Source organism: Diorhabda carinulata, chromosome 3 (assembly GCF_026250575.1).
Source record: "Diorhabda carinulata isolate Delta chromosome 3, icDioCari1.1, whole genome shotgun sequence".
Classification (NCBI taxonomy): domain Eukaryota; kingdom Metazoa; phylum Arthropoda; class Insecta; order Coleoptera; family Chrysomelidae; genus Diorhabda; species Diorhabda carinulata.
This window is the reverse complement of record NC_079462.1, coordinates 331,622-347,890: the sequence shown is the minus strand read 5'-3', so window position 1 is coordinate 347,890 and position 16,269 is coordinate 331,622. Positions and strand designations below refer to the sequence as shown.

The 16,269-nt window shown below is 30.2% G+C and overlaps 4 protein-coding genes across 4 annotated transcripts; 3 read left to right on the top strand and 1 right to left on the bottom strand.

The window, feature by feature from the left end:
• Positions 1-365: 365 nt before the first annotated feature.
• LOC130891886 (ferritin light chain, oocyte isoform) lies at positions 366-2,165 on the top strand. The gene is made up of 3 exons (XM_057796959.1): positions 366-520; positions 613-723; positions 1,453-2,165. Exons 1-3 carry the CDS (start codon positions 514-516, stop codon positions 2,022-2,024), a joined length of 690 nt encoding a protein of 229 aa, XP_057652942.1. The 5' UTR covers positions 366-513; the 3' UTR covers positions 2,025-2,165.
• A 1,132-nt stretch (positions 2,166-3,297) lies between these two features.
• Positions 3,298-4,434, top strand: LOC130891885 (GPN-loop GTPase 3). Its single transcript, XM_057796958.1, has 2 exons — positions 3,298-3,771; positions 3,825-4,434. Exons 1-2 carry the CDS (start codon positions 3,489-3,491, stop codon positions 4,373-4,375), a joined length of 834 nt encoding a protein of 277 aa, XP_057652941.1. The 5' UTR covers positions 3,298-3,488; the 3' UTR covers positions 4,376-4,434.
• A 924-nt stretch (positions 4,435-5,358) lies between these two features.
• LOC130891884 (uncharacterized) lies at positions 5,359-7,636 on the top strand. Its single transcript, XM_057796957.1, has 5 exons — positions 5,359-5,577; positions 5,653-5,875; positions 5,925-6,139; positions 6,190-6,375; positions 7,291-7,636. The coding sequence occupies exons 1-5, from the start codon at positions 5,452-5,454 to the stop codon at positions 7,465-7,467; spliced, it is 927 nt and encodes a 308-aa protein (XP_057652940.1). The 5' UTR covers positions 5,359-5,451; the 3' UTR covers positions 7,468-7,636.
• Positions 7,637-7,800: 164 nt separating this feature from the next.
• On the bottom strand, positions 7,801-15,133 carry LOC130891883 (TOG array regulator of axonemal microtubules protein 1-like). Its single transcript, XM_057796956.1, has 5 exons — positions 14,077-15,133; positions 11,054-11,139; positions 10,483-10,678; positions 10,102-10,415; positions 7,801-7,977 (listed from the first exon to the last, which is right to left on the bottom strand). The coding sequence occupies exons 1-5, from the start codon at positions 14,965-14,967 to the stop codon at positions 7,857-7,859; spliced, it is 1,608 nt and encodes a 535-aa protein (XP_057652939.1). The 5' UTR covers positions 14,968-15,133; the 3' UTR covers positions 7,801-7,856.
• Between the last annotated feature and the right edge of the window lie 1,136 nt (positions 15,134-16,269).

The following is a 16,269-nucleotide window of genomic DNA, read 5'->3' as shown; positions in this document are numbered from 1 at the left end:
TCATATTTTGAATAATCATTTCATAGTTGTGGGTAATCGTGTATGTACAAGTTTTTATTGGTATTGTTATGTAGTGTATTTAAAAAAATTATTGTCTGAAATGGTTTTATTTATCTTAGTATTCTTTTACATACGATAAAAACACTTTTTTCCAGGATTTCGAAAGATGATGACGTCAAAATGACCTAGACATCATCGACGTTTGATAAAGGAAAGTCTTTTATAAGACTTTTTTAAGGTAGATTGTAATAAATGTAGAATCTATATTTGATTAATTACTGTAGATATAAACGAAAAGACAATTTTTATAAATAGTATATTCATAGAATAGAAAATGGTATTTGAGTTGGCAACACTGTGGTAGTCTACTGTCTGACAAAGCACTTTTGCTTTGTTTGATTCCGTGCGCCCGGCACATTTGCGCACGTCGTTTCATATTATTTTGATACGTAGCTCATAAGTATATCAAAACCAAAAATCTGTATTTTATTTATTCATGATTACGCTGACGAGATGCCAGGTTAGTATACATTTAACCATCGAAAGAAACGTTTGTTTTTATTTTCTATTGAAATATTTTTTGTTTGTTATTTAAATATCGATTTTGTTTAGGGATCATGAAGGCCTTCATTGTTTTTTCCGTTTTTTACGTCGCTGCTTTCGCCGTCGAGGACTTCTGTTTCCAAGACGCAGTTACGGCTTGTAATCCCACAGCCGCCAAATGTAAGTTTTAATTTTTTTAAATTAATTTTTTTATTGTGCATTTACAAGGTTGGTTAATATCCTTCACGGGATATTACATTGAAACAGCTGATATTGATTAAATTGTTGTAGTGACTACTGCGCCTAGTAGACGTTAAATTAACTAAATCACGATTTTAATTTAATATTTATTAGTTTATATAACTTTATTATGTAAAAAAGTATATGATAATCTATTTCTATTATTAGTTAAAATCTCGAGTGGTTTAATTGTACTTTACCCACAAGTTTATTATTTCAAGATTACTTTTGTTTTATTAAGTATGCATCGAGATGATAGATTAATTTTATTTTAATTGATACTTAGATTGATTTTTTTCACTTTGTTCTTATGAAATAATCCATCTTTTGATTTAATTATACGAGGTTTGTCCATAAAATAATGTTCCCAACGATTCTTCTTCAAAGACTTTTGTCTTCTTTTGGAGATTAAGTCTGGGTTATAAATGGGCATCAGACAGTATTTTATCCAAATATGTACGTCCGTCTTTGAATTCTAGCCCATATTGCACATTCATACACTTTTTCCGGTACACTTCACACAATTGGGGACAAGATTCAAACTAAGCTATACGCCAATCTCTATTAACAAAGTTCCTAACGTCCGGAGTCTTTTTTTTATGGACAACCCTCGATTAACAACATTTCGTTAACGATTGTAGGTTTTTGGAAATTTTTGGTTTGTTACAGATGTGGAAAAATTAAATTGTACCGCCAAATATGGAGCGATCGACGGATTAGAAACAGGAATTCAAAAATTCACGAACCACCACATAATCAGATCGTTCGAATATCTCCTTCTATCGACGAATTTCGCGACGTACGAGAGGAATAGGAAAGGTTTCGAAAAACTTTTCCGCGATTTGTCGGATAATAAATGGCACGAGGGAATCGAGCTTATCAAGTACATCACGTCGCGAGGCGGAGAACACAATTTCAACGTTATATCTAGTGAAGTGAAAGGAGAAGAAATCGAACCAGTTAGTTTCGATCTTCGCGAATTAACGGCTATAGCTAAAGCTTTGGATACGGAGAAGAAGTTTGCTAACGAAGCTCACGCTCTTCACCGAGAAGCTACCAGGAACAACAGACAATTCCACGATCCGGAAATTTCAGATTATATCGAACACGAATTCGCGCACAAAGAGAAGGATTTGATAAGGAAACTCGCCGGTTATTCGAGCGATTTAACCAAATTGCTTAGTGGACCTGATCATTCTTTGGCATTGTTCATGTTCGATGAATATTTACAAAAACAATAAATTATTTAAGCGTAGTTTGTTTTTTCATATCAATAGATTTAGGTTAGTTATTGTTCTCTATTGTACTTTTCGGTTTTTGTATAAAAACATTTGAATAATATAAATTTTTGTCAAATACGTGAATAAATAGAATTCCTCTAATTGATTTTTTTTTAAATCCTATGAAAAAAAACGTGTTTTTAAATATTGTTCATCCCTCGTAAATAATAGTCACTAATAAGTACTAATTTGAGGTAAAAACCGAAGTTGATTATGAAATTTTCAAGAAAAAGTAAATGCATTTTTAGGTTACTAGAAATATAAATTTATAACATTCTGTTTATCCCTCGTAAATAATAGTCACTAATAACTATTAATTTGGTTTAGAAATTAATATTGATCATGGAATTTAAGTTAAAAGTCTTTAAAAAACAGTAGGTGAATTAAAAATTAAATTTTATAACATTCTGTTCGTCCCTCGTAAATTAGAGCGACTATTATTTAATAATTTACGTTAGAAATCGATATTGATCATGGAATTTTTGTTGAAAAGTCTTCAAGAGGACAAGAAGGGTATTAAAAAATAGGAAATGCATTTATTGGGTATTGAAATTGATATTTCTAACATTTTGTACATCCCTCGTAAATTATAAGAACTAATTTATATTGATCATGGAATTTTCGTTAAAAAATTTCAAGAACACAAAAAATTGAATAAAAAAATGTTGAATGCATTTATAACGTATTGAAATTAAAATTTATAACATTCTGTTAATTCCTCGTAAATTATAGTCACTATTAAGTATTAATTTAGGTTCGAAATCAATATTGATTAAAAAAGCGCATTTTTATATATTATCAAAAGTGAATTCTTACCTTTGATTAATCTTAAATGCATAATACTACTTTTTGATAGTTATTCCAATTTACGACCAGAAAAATAAGATAATTCGGATATTCCAATAAAGATTATTTCCCTAGTTACTTCTACTTTAATTATTTATAAGGTTAAGGCGCTGTTGAGAAAAAAGAGGTTAATAATCTTAAATCATATGTTTGGAATATAATTTATTTAATACAATATATTTTTTCATTAACAACAAATAACTGAAATACGAATTCTTTTCCTACTACTAAAAATTAGGAAGGTCTTGGCTACTACGGCTATCTTGCACTGAGGAAACATAAATGACAGTTCTTCTTCATTAAATCAAGACCTCAGCTTTTAGTTATCCAACTACTTTTTTATTTATTATAATATAAAGACCGTTTCAATTTCTATAAAAATTACGTATATGGGAAACCAACCCAAGCAATCTATAACATTTTCTACTTCTTTTTATATAAATTTTTTTATCGAAGTAAAATTTTGACACTAAACAATAAAAGAAGAAGAACTATTTTTACGTTAACCTTAAAAAATAAATATAGTAATTGTTTACGAATTTAGTATTTTACACGAGTACTATTCTGTTTTGAAACAATATGAGATACGCTCAGTTAGTAATAGGTCCAGCTGGATGTGGTAAATCTACATATTGCAGTGCATTAGCTCAACACGGTGTTGATATTAAAAGAAATATAGAAGTCGTAAATTTAGATCCGGCAGCAGAATATTTTAATTACACACCCATAGCCGATATCAGAGAACTGATTAACGTTCAAGATACCATGGAAGATGAAGAATTACATTTCGGACCAAACGGAGGTCTGGTATTTTGCATCGAATATCTTTTAGAAAATTCCGATTGGTTACACGATAAATTAGGTATGTATAGTTGTAATATGCGAAATAATTACTAAATTGTTTGTACATTTAAGGTGATTTAGAGGACGATTATATTTTATTTGATTGCCCTGGGCAAATAGAATTGTATACTCATCTCACGGCGATGAAGAATCTAGTAAAACAGTTACAAGATTGGAATTTCAATGTTTGTTCAGTGTTTTTAGTTGATGTACAGTATATTACAGATGGTACTAAGTTTATATCCGGTACTATGGCGGCGTTGAGTGTTATGGTGAATTTGGAATTGCCTCACATAAATCTACTATCGAAAATGGATCTGTTAAGTAAAGGGGCCAAAAAGAGACTAGATAGATTTTTAGAACCTGATTCGCATTTTATATTAGGCGATATCGAAACTTGTGGTTATTCGGCATTCAATACCAAACATCGCAAGTTAACTGAAGCTATTGGGAAACTTATTGAAGATTATTCTTTAGTTAGATTTATACCTTTGAATTTAAAATCTTTAGAAAGTATTGGAGATGTGTTATTGACCATTGATAATGTGATACAATTCGGTGAAGATCAAGATGTTAAAACAAAAGATTTTGAGGAAGTTGAGCCCGACGACGAGGATACGTGAAATTTTCATTATATTTCGTTTATATTTACGTTTAAAAATATAATTCTATTTTATTACTATTATGAAGTTTCATTTTTCTGAAGGAATATTTATATAAATAAAAATTTAACGAATTTGTTACGATTAAAACTTTACTTACCACCTATACTCATATCACTAACACTTATTACACAACTATTCACTAATACTTAACACACTAATCTATTTAAATACACCAGTACATTTTACTATCTTACTAAGACATCAAATATTCACTCACATTGGCTGCTAAACTAGCGCTTATTTATTTCGAACAGCTTTCTAATTAACTCGAATTCTTAAGAAAGCACATTATATAAAAACAAGTAATATATTCATCTGTTTTTGCTTGAATAGGTCTCAAAGTGGTACATTATCACGTAAATATTTTAGCTCAATTTCTATTTATTCTAGCATATCAATTTCCTTATCTAAACGGAAAATAAAAATTCTACATGAATCATTTATGAAATTCGTACTTTATGCACGTATTCTTATAAAATTTATAATTTTCAAGTTTTAAACGTTATTTATACGTTAAATAAGGGCGAAAAACAATCCTATCATTAATTCTTCTTTTTTTAAATATTTGTACGTACTACACATATCAAGGTTGATAAAGGGTAGATTGCTCGAAATCATGCTTCTATACTAATTAAATATAAATTTCTTATTATAAAACTAAACAGATATTTGGAATAGCGGAAAATAATGTTACTTTGGTATAGAATTTCTGTAAAAATAAATATGGATTTGGAAGAAACAACAATATGATAGTAATGAAGTCATACCAAAATATCTAATAAATTAAACTTGAAAAGAAACATATTTTAGAATTAATTTTTTTGTCGTTTTCGGTTTTATATTTATCCTTTAAAACGGCTGAAGAAATCGAAAATAGCCATTTTATGTTAACATCTGACGTCACGCGTACATCGGACAAGTTACAGGGCAACCTATTCTCTACTAACCTTGTACACGACTCTTGAATACCACTTATATTTGAGGTTATGTATTTACGTGTATAGTAGTAGTTTTAATTTATTTTTATAGAAAAAATGGGGACTTGTGAAGAATTCTATTCAACAAATTCACCACCGAACGATTATGAAGAAAAACAAAAGCTTCTTAGAGAGTTTTGTGAACTTCATATCAAAAACAAACAATATATTGTTCTGATAACGGTAAAGACATGATTGTAAATTGTATTTTTTCACATTTACCTGGTATATTTGATTGTGCGGAATGTATATTTTTAGTCTGGAGGTACTACTGTGCCGTTAGAGCATAACACCGTGAGATTTGTGGATAATTTTAGCGGTGGGGTTAGAGGAGCTGCTTCGGCTGAATATTTTTTAAAATCTGGTTATGCTGTTATATTTTTACACAGATTAAAATCATTGGAGCCGTTTACTAGACATTTTAGTGGACAAAAATTTCTGGAAATGTTAGATTTAGATGAAAAACAATCATCAATAAAAGGTGGTAATAATTATTTGATAATCGCGTTGTTTTATTTAATTAATTTTAGTGAAATCTACGTATGTTGATACTGTAGCTCCAATTCTTCGTAGTTATAAAGCCGCCCAAGAAGGCGGTAAAATTTTATATATCAACTTTACAACTTTATCGGAGTATTTTTGGTTATTGCGAGCAGCTTGTGAAAGTTTATATGATTTTGGTCCTCATGCTTTACTTTACCTAGCAGCGGCCGTTTCCGATTTTTTTGTGCCTCCAAATGAAATGGTAAGTACAAAAACTATCTCTTAAGCATTAAAAAATACATATATTTCCAGGCTACTCATAAAATTCAGTCCGGTAGTGGTCCACCAAAAATACAATTGCAATTAGTACCGAAGTTGCTTGCTCCTATTGTAAATAATTGGGTGCCGAACGCCTTTATTGTGTCATTTAAGTTGGAAACTGACGAAAATATATTAATTTCCAAGTCAAGAGGGGCTTTAAATAAATATAAACATAACGTAAGTCTTAAATCAATACTAAAAGTTGTTTTTATGTTTATACACAAGTTAAAGTGTCCTTTTGATCCTGAATACCAGTGGGGTACAATTTTATTACAATAAAATGAATATATTATAATAATCCTTATTTAGAAATAATGTTTCTCAGTGTAAAATAAGTTGTAACAATCAAATTAAGAATATGACAGCTTTGGAACACCCTGTATTGCAAAATAGAACTTATAACATATTATACGAGGGATCTTCAAATATATTTTTTCCAATAATAAAATAGATTGACATGTAGATGTATAGGAGAAAGCATCAAATAGTTTTTATTTATGAATAAGAAAATACGAGTGGATTTATAGAAGTTTTTCTGTATGAATAATAAAATAAATGGCAAGTATATACGAGAGATCTATGAAAAGTTTTTGTCTACAAAAATTAGAATAATTCACTATTGTTATGTATATACACGAGGAAACTTCAAAAATTATTATCTAGAAATGATAAAATATGTGATTAACGTGTATACAAGGGCACTTTGATAAGTTTTTATTTATAAATGATGAAATTAAGCATATGTATATATACGAGGAACATTCTATAATTTTTTAATGTATATATGTAAAATATTAGCAAATTAGATGTATACGAGTGATTCAGATTCGACAAGTTTTTATCTAAAAATAGTGAAATTATAGCAAACAAAGTGTGTACGAGGTTACTTCGAGATGTTTTTATCTATAAATAGTCGAATCATTGTAATTAATTTATATACGAGGGGGAATCAATTTTTTTTTCGTTAAATAGCAAAATTATAGCGAATGATGTGTATACGAGGGAATTTCGACTTGTTTTTATATATAAATAATGCTGATAGCTTTGGAACGTTCTGTATGTTAAGATACATGGAAAAAAATGTTATTTCAGTTGGTTATTGGGAATATGCTACAAACTAGACGTACACGAGTGATATTTGTGTCGCCGGATAACCAAGAAGAAGTAAAATTGAGTCGGGAGCAAATAATCGACGGAATTGAAATAGAGAAAAAGATAGTCGACAAAGTTGTAACAGAACATTGTAAATTTATACAAAAACAATCGTAATTTTCAAACGGAAGTTTGAATTTTCTAGTTAATATATCGGTGACTGTGATTTTGTAATTATTTGAAATTGTTTTTTTTGGGGGGATTTCGAAGGTTTTGTATTCCTCTTATTTAAAACTTATACAATTATTATTATTATGACGATAATAATAAAAAATATTTGATGAAATTCGTTTGTTTTCACCCCCATATAAATGCATCCATTAAAAAAATACGAGGGGACGTTGAAAAATTGTATGTCAATTGAGAAGCATGCCGCCATATTGGTGACATCAGCAAATGAACAAAAACTCGCTTTTTAGTCTCGAAATTATACTTAATTGAACAAATCGAGAAAATAAATAACATTTAATAAATTTAATACAAAAAATAATATAAAATATTTAAATTTAGTTCATCTTTATTATCTTTTTCATCTTGAATACGACATCTCTCTCTAGGTATTTGTTAAGATAGAAATCGAATATTCGATCTTTACTCAATATCTTGTACAACCTCTCGCCATACTTCCTGAAAAAACATTGAATAAACGACCAATTATTCATCAAAAATGACATAAGAAAGAAGCCGAAAAAGAAAACTGCGAATGATAAAGATTATCAACTAAATAATGAGTTAGAAAAGGATAGCAAATGATTGGTATGCATAGGAAACACAATGAATTATTATGGTAGAATCGATATGTATGCGAGAAAAGGATAGCAAATGATTGGTATGCATACGAAACAGAATCGATTATTATGGTAGAATCGAAATGTATACAAGAGAGAATCAATGTTTATATGTAGCAAACAAAAATATTTAAAAGAACTACTACTTAATTATTTTTCTTTAATCTTTTTACAATAAATGGCTGGATGGTTCAAAGGAAAAGACCAAGAAAGAAGATAAATATAATCAACTAAATATTGAGTTAAAAAAGAATAGCTATACGAAAAAAAATCAATTTACATTTAATGTAAATAAATAATTATAGGAAAGAAAATACTTAATAATTATGATATATACGTATACAGGGAAACATCGAAAATTTTTTCTAAAATAATGAAATAGTTATTACAAATCAAGGTTATCACGTATACGAGGGAACGTCGAGGAGTTTTTATTTAGAAATAATCGTGATATGTACGTATACAGGGAAATATCAATAATTTTTTTTTAAAATAATGAAATAGTTATTACAAATCAAGGTTATCATGTATACGAGGAAACGTCGAGGAGTTTTTATTAAGAAATAATCATGATATGTACGTATACAGGGAAACATCAATAATTTTTTTTTAAAATAATGAAATAGTTATTACAAATCAAGGTTATCATGTATACGAGGGAACGTCGAGGAGTTTTTATTTAGAAATAATCGTGATATGTACGTATACAGGGAAACATCAATAATTTTTTTTTAAAATAATGAAATAGTTATTACAAATCAAGATTATCATGTATACGAGGGAACGTCGAGGAGTTTTTCTCTAGAAATAATTATGATATGTACGTATACAGGGAAACATCGATAATTTTTTTTAAAATAATGAAATAGTTATTACAAATCAAGGTTATCATGTATACGAGGGAACGTCGAGGAGTTTTTATTTAGAAGTAATCATGATATGTACGTATACGGGGAAACATCGATAATTTTTTTTTTAAATAATGAAAAAGTTATTATAAATCAAGGTTATCATGTATACGAGGGAACGTCGAGGAGTTTTTATTTAGAAGTAATCATGATATGTACGTATACGGGGAAACATCGATAATTTTTTTTTTTAAATAATGAAAAAGTTATTACAAATCAAGGTTATCATGTATACGAGGGAACGTCGAGGAGTTTTTATTTAGAAGTAATCATGATATGTACGTATACGGGGAAACATCGATAATTTTTTTTTAAATAATGAAATAGTTATTACAAATCAAGGTTATCATGTATACGAGGGAACGTCGAGGAGTTTTTATTTAGAAGTAATCATGATATGTACGTATACGGGGAAACATCGATAATTTTTTTTTAAATAATGAAATAGTTATTACAAATCAAGGTTATCATGTATACGAGGGAACGTCGAGGAGTTTTTATTTAGAAGTAATCATGATATGTACGTATACGGGGAAACATCGATAATTTTTTTTTAAATAATGAAATAGTTATTACAAATCAAGGTTATCATGTATACGAGGGAACGTCGAGGAGTTTTTATTTAGAAGTAATCATGATATGTACGTATACGGGGAAACATCGATAATTTTTTTTTAAATAATGAAATAGTTATTACAAATCAAGGTTATCATGTATACGAGGGAACGTCGAGGAGTTTTTATTTAGAAGTAATCATGATATGTACGTATACGGGGAAACATCGATAATTTTTTTTTTAAATAATGAAAAAGTTATTACAAATCAAGGTTATCATGTATACGAGGGAACGTCGAGGAGTTTTTATTTAGAAGTAATCATGATATGTACGTATACGGGGAAACATCGATAATTTTTTTTAAATAATGAAATAGTCTTGATAAATGACAGGTTATTACGTATACGAGGGAGCCACGAGGAGTTTTTAATTGTGAACGAATTCCCTGCAACGAAACATTCAAATTATATAATAAATTATTTATAAATACATGATATACCTAACTTCCGAATGTCTATCGTCCAGAAACCCCACCATAGACAAAATGATTCGCCTCCTAGTGTATTCGTTGCTTTGCGGATGGAGTATATTTTGCGGTTGCGCTAGAATGGTTGCGCATACGATCAATCTCGCCGTAGCAGTACGAACTAGGGGATTTTTATGTTCGGGTCCTTTAGCGCACAGCGCTCGAATCGCGTGAAACGTCGGTATATGTATAACCATACAATCGAGAGCGGAATTCGCGTCGTGACGGATAAATTTGCTGGAATCTGCGCATTTGCAGAGAAGCGTGTCTATTAATTCGTTAAATTCCTTGAAAAAAACAAAAAAAAAAAATTAAATAAGGACTCGTGAGTGTAAAAAACAATTTTACACTCACGGGTCCTCGAGTGTCTTTTATATATTTGAATATATGTCCGACAGCTTGACAAGATGATCTACTGACATGGGATCTCGGACTTTTGATCAATTCCGTTAACCTCTGATTGATGATGGTCATGTGGGGTCGTATCGATTCCGGTCCTAAATATTCACAAAGTTCTATTATATCGGCTAAACCTCGTAGAGATTTATTCCTAAAACCAATTGAGGTAGATATTAAATCGATTTTTTTTTATATATATATAATCGATTCCAATCGTCGTATTTATAATACAAACAAAAATAATTCAATTCGCGCTCACTAATACAAAATGGCCGCTTACTTGTCAAATATAGTAACGAATTCATGACGTCGTTACCACTAATATCTATAATAATCGATTTATTCGAACTATCGATAGTTCTCGATTGATTTAGCGCATAACCAAATATTAGGTACGTTTGAATAAACAAAACTATCGAATATATATATACGAGGGGATGTTTAAAAATTATTAAAAATAACTTAAACGGCAAAGTATTTGAAAGTTTTTGTTATTAATTTACGTATATAGAAGATACCTACTTACCAATCGGGATTTCGTAATTTCCATAACGCTTGAGAAAGAGCAGTTTCCGTCGATGACGTAGATAATTCTCCTTTCGAACCTATATCCTAAAATAACGCCTATTTTTTTTTAATTAGTCAATCAGAATCGCAGAAAAAAACCGTTTTCATTGAACATCAGATATTGGAATCGATTATATCGGTGAGAAATCGAGAACTCATTGGGTGTTCGGATAAACGCGACGAGTAGACAGTCAGAAGAAAACTTTGTTCCGAAACGTGCAAATACTGACCCCGAATTAACCCCAATTTAGGGTTGCAATGGTGAATAAGAGGAATTATGAATCTTTTGGATTGTCTTAAGTATGAAGTTTGAATGGATATTACATCTGAACCTTTCGCCTTGTAGACGGTAAATTATAATTCAAAATTTGACCAGAATGGCGCGCCTGTCTGACGAGATATCATATGATTGTTGAGTTCAGTCTACCGTCCGTTTTATTTGAATGACATCTATCAAATAGAGTGAAGTATCAGGGCTTGTGCACTGGATTAGGAGAAGTTTAGGACGGTTTTCAACGCCATCCCTGTTACTGGCTCACATCTAAAAGCTTACTTTTTGGTGTTTTTTTATTTTTGAATGTTTGTCAATCTGGAAACTAAGTTGCAATCGTGCGTCGAGAAATAACCTAAGATTATTGAATGAACAACGTCTTTCTTGCAAAGGTGTTTGATGTTGTTTGTTTATTAGCTATTTGTATTTGTGTGCTTTTAAAAGTTATTATTTGTTGCGAATTGTGCTGTCGTGTTTACTTACTCAATATGAGTAAACGAGTAAAGGCCTGCTGTGTACCAGGATGAACGAATAAGCAACCGATAAGGCGAGTAAGTAATATTTACTACTAGTTATCAACATAAAAATATATAAATTGAAATCAAGTTCATATCTATAGGAGAATAACTCTTTTCTTCCTAACTTCATTAATTTCTATTTAGGAAATCATTTTGTTGAATGATTTTATCCTTATTTTACTTTTTTATAGACATTCCATTCCTACGAATGAAGACGTCTGCAGAATTTGGTTGCAAACAATAAATAAGCTCAAATTATTGCTTGCAGATACAGCATTATCATCACATAGAATATTTGAACCAATTTGTAGAAACCCCAATGGCAGGTTAAAAAAATTTGATGCGAATTGTGTTGTCGTGTTTACTTACTCAATATGAGTAAACGAGTAAAGGACTGCTGTGTACCAGGATGTACGAATAAGCAATCGATAAGGTGAGTAAGTAATATTTACTACTAGTTATCAACATAAAAATATTTAAATTGAAATCAAATTCATATCTATAGGAGAATAACTCTTTTCTTCCTAACTTCATTAATTTCTATTTAGGAAATCATTTTCTTGAATGATTTTATTCTTATTTTACTTTTTTTATAGACATTCCATTCCTACGAATGAAGACGTTTGCAGAATTTGGTTGCAAACAATAAATAACCCCAAATTAATGCTTGCAGATACAACATTATCATCACATAGATTATTTGAACCAATTTGTAGAAACCCCTATGGCAGGTTAAAAAAACTTTCACTGCCAACTCTACATTTACCTGGTAAGTACTTATATTTACTGTGACAGTAAACCTCTTATGAATCCTAGTGAAAAGTTATGCAGAGGAAACGAATTGCTATTTCCTCCGATAGTCAGTGTCCCAATTTATAAACCATTCGATAGAAGCTCAAAATATACGGGATTAGATATTGTCACTCCTTATGTGGCAGGTTCAGTAGCGAAGAAATTATTTAAAAGTCTCAAATGCCACTTGTGTAAAAATATAATATTGTCGAACGAATTAATTAAGGCAAATTCATTAATATATTTTAGGGAACATAAAAAAAATGTTTTATGTACGCCTTCAGCAAAATTCTGTGATATTTTTAAAAGTTTTTCTGATAAAATCTTCGAAAGATTGTCCCAGTTAATCAATTCGTTAGGCATAAAGAAACAAATGTTTTGTTTGGAGGATTTGGCAGACATTTCCTCAATATTTTGTCCAGATCATAAGGATTATGTAAACATTAATTTTAACATATGCGTCTTTCGCTACATAGGTATTATTAATAAAATTTTGAAGGGCAAAGATCAACAATATAAAGACTACGATGTTGTGATGAATATGGCACATGTTAAATATAGGGAAAGCTGCAAGAAAGACAACGGTAATCATTAATTTACCACGGTTATAAAATCAGTTTTATATATACCATTGTATATGTACCATGTACAAACAGAAACATTTTTTAAACACTCCAACATTTAACTGTTGACAGTCCTAAGCCTGCTAAAGTGTGAAGGAAATTTTTTTATTTATGGATATAGTTATAAAATGTCAAAAACAAAATAAAAATTATAATAATCATCCTGTGTTTCAATATTCCATCTACCTATATCTTATATAAACCATTTAATTGTAAAATTTAGATGGTCAGACCTGGTCGTCACATAAATTGTAAATGAAACTAAATACTTCATTTAAACAACATTTTAATTTCATGTATTTATATTTTCTTGTAAACAACAAAATTTGAATTCGAAATGTTAGCAAAATGAAAGTATTTTGCGTAATACTTTTGTTTCATTCACAATTTGATGAGACAACTAGCTGTAAAGTTACTAGAGTTATTTTCAAATTTCCCGCGAAATTAGCATGGATAAGAACCTTAGATAAAATCTTTGATTATAGAAATCTTTTTTCTTGGTACGAAGCCCGTCCGAAAGATGTGGCTAGGATCGAACTTTTTATACAGAGTGGCCGATCTATCGAGTTTATAATCTTTGTGAAGTATGCAGTGTTAAAAAATTTTAAATGAATAGGCTAATTAAATATTGGTGTACAAAATCTAAATTAATTATTGTGAATTTCTAGAAAGAAAGTGTCAATTATCACTTCTTTCTTTCTCTGTTCATATTCTTGAATATCTAGAGGTTATTTATGCGATAGTAGCGCCTCCCTAACGTAAATAATTTTATACTTACATTATACGAATGTATTTTGAGTCCGGGTCGTAAGGAAGATTCGCTTTTATCTATGAACGGCACGTTGATTGACGAACTCGCCCGAGTTTTGATTAATTTATGATGCAACCTTGGACTGATCGATCTGGCTCGTCTCGAGGGGACGATAAGTTTTTCGATAGATTTAATTTGTAAACTTTGATTTTTACTTTGGCTAGCTATCGTAGGCGACATGAAAGATAAACTTTTGGCTTTTTTATTAGTTTGTGTAAGTCTATCGATTTTGAAATCTGTTTTATTATTAATTTGGAGTTTGGATTCGGATTTTTTGTTTATTTCGTTGATGAAGAACGGTTTTTCCGGGGGGTTTTCCAATACGAAAGGTATACTTTGACTTTTCAATTTGTTGCGATTCTTTTCCAAAAAAGTTTGCGTTAAAACAGTCCCGGATAAAAGTTTGTTTTTCTCCCTACTCGAACGTTCGTCTCGGCGGAAAAAATTGATTACGTTGAAAGATCTATCGAAAGGTATTAGTGATAACGATCCATTTTCGCTGACTGTATCGCCTCGTTCCTTATCGCAAGTATATTGACGTCTCGATTTATGTTTTTGATAATCCCCGTTGCCAAATTTATCTAAATTTCTAATTTCGCTATTAAATATTTCGTGCGACGATCCGACTTGTACTGAAGTCTTACTAGTTTGAGTACAAAGCTCCTTAACGATATGAGTTTTCTTAGGAGATGTAAAATGAAGGTTCACGTACGAATTAAAATTTGTTTGGGTACATCTATTTATTAAACCATTTCCGTAGTCCGTTTCGCGAGTAAAATTTGAAGATATACTGTCTTTTTCGGCAAACGAATTATTTTTTTGCATAATTCTGTAGCTTTTTATCGAACATAATCGCATCTCTTTGGGAATCCTTATTCGAAAAACGTTAAATAATTAATAACGGGACATCATCGAATTAACGATAAAGTTGTTTTCGTTAATTTTTGGCACATTTAACTGTCTCAGACTATGTACAAGACCTAAAATTAATGACATGAACACTTTTATGTATATGTTAATTTAGCTGTCATACTGACATTTCCATCCAACATATTTCGTATGAAAATCACTGACGTTTATAGATTTCCCTAAATGACATTTTAAAATAACAAAGTTAGGTTAGGTGGAATCTAAAAATATTCGATGTTTTCGTTAATAGTGCACAACATAACCATAGAAATATACAACATTCCTAAGCATATAAGATTAAACTCTAATAATAACCAATTTTGACAGGTTTTGTTTATTTATAAGAATTGTAATAAAAATGATTCCGAAATTACGAAACAAATGTAATTGTTTACGTAAAATTGAAAATCGAAGCTCGATTTTAACGGTAGGTTTTTCAGAGTTCGCTTTTAAATATAAATATTGTCTGAGAAGGCGTGGAAACGTTCGCTATTAGTCCGGTCACGAAGGCTATTATTTGTTCCTAAAACACAGACATATAAAATTATTTATAATTCCATATATTTTCCAAAATATTCCCTATTTAAATCAATACACTTTTGTTTGCGTTTGAACGCGTCAGTCGCTTCTTCGGATGTAGACAGGGCCGGATTAAGATTTATAAGCCTCGGGGCTAAAATAATAACGAAACCCCTTTAAAAAAATCGGAAACCCGAAAAAATTGAAAAAAATATTATCAATACGTTAGATTTGTGGTTTTAACACATCAAAAAATACAGAATGTTTTCCAAACTATGGGGTTAAGCTAGTGGCTATAGCCCCCAAAACCACTAGCTTAATACGACCCTGGATGTTTTGACTATTCAAAATCATGCTTTATCATCAAAAGCGAGTACAATGCTGTAGATTTTTGATGAATATTATTGTTTCAACTACCTGTAAACAACTCAAATAGCTCTCGTATGGTAACAAGTTCCCCATTAAAAATGTCAAACTGTCAGATTTGAAATAGTCACATCAGTGTTGCCATATCTCACAACTTATAAAAAGACAGGTTAGGTTTACTCAACTTTAGGTTAAATTTCGGATATTTTTTAATGAAATATGATATGTTTGTATAAACAATAGGAATAGAATAGAAATTCAGTTCAAATATCCATCTAAAACTCCAAATTAGCGTATTTTAATTATGATTCTAATCCGAGCAAATTCGATGACATTAGAATGTCACGATCTGTGTAGAACTGTCAA

Excerpts from the sequence above, each read along its gene's own strand:
- LOC130891886 (XM_057796959.1), top strand. Across the intron at positions 724-1,452 it reads TAATCCCACAGCCGCCAAAT|ATGTGGAAAAATTAAATTGT; the intron begins GTAAGTTTTAAT and ends GGTTTGTTACAG.
- LOC130891883 (XM_057796956.1), bottom strand. The coding sequence starts at position 14,967 with ATGCGATTATGTTCGATAAAAAGCTACAGAATTATGCAAAAAAATAAT. Across the intron at positions 10,679-11,053 it reads AAATTACGAAATCCCGATTG|GAATAAATCTCTACGAGGTT; the intron begins GTAAGTAGGTAT and ends AATTGGTTTTAG. Across the intron at positions 7,978-10,101 it reads GATAGACATTCGGAAGTTAG|GAAGTATGGCGAGAGGTTGT; the intron begins GTATATCATGTA and ends ATGTTTTTTCAG.
- LOC130891885 (XM_057796958.1), top strand. The coding sequence starts at position 3,489 with ATGAGATACGCTCAGTTAGTAATAGGTCCAGCTGGATGTGGTAAATCT. Across the intron at positions 3,772-3,824 it reads TTGGTTACACGATAAATTAG|GTGATTTAGAGGACGATTAT; the intron begins GTATGTATAGTT and ends TGTACATTTAAG.
- LOC130891884 (XM_057796957.1), top strand. The coding sequence starts at position 5,452 with ATGGGGACTTGTGAAGAATTCTATTCAACAAATTCACCACCGAACGAT. Across the intron at positions 5,578-5,652 it reads AATATATTGTTCTGATAACG|TCTGGAGGTACTACTGTGCC; the intron begins GTAAAGACATGA and ends GTATATTTTTAG. Across the intron at positions 6,140-6,189 it reads TTGTGCCTCCAAATGAAATG|GCTACTCATAAAATTCAGTC; the intron begins GTAAGTACAAAA and ends ATATATTTCCAG.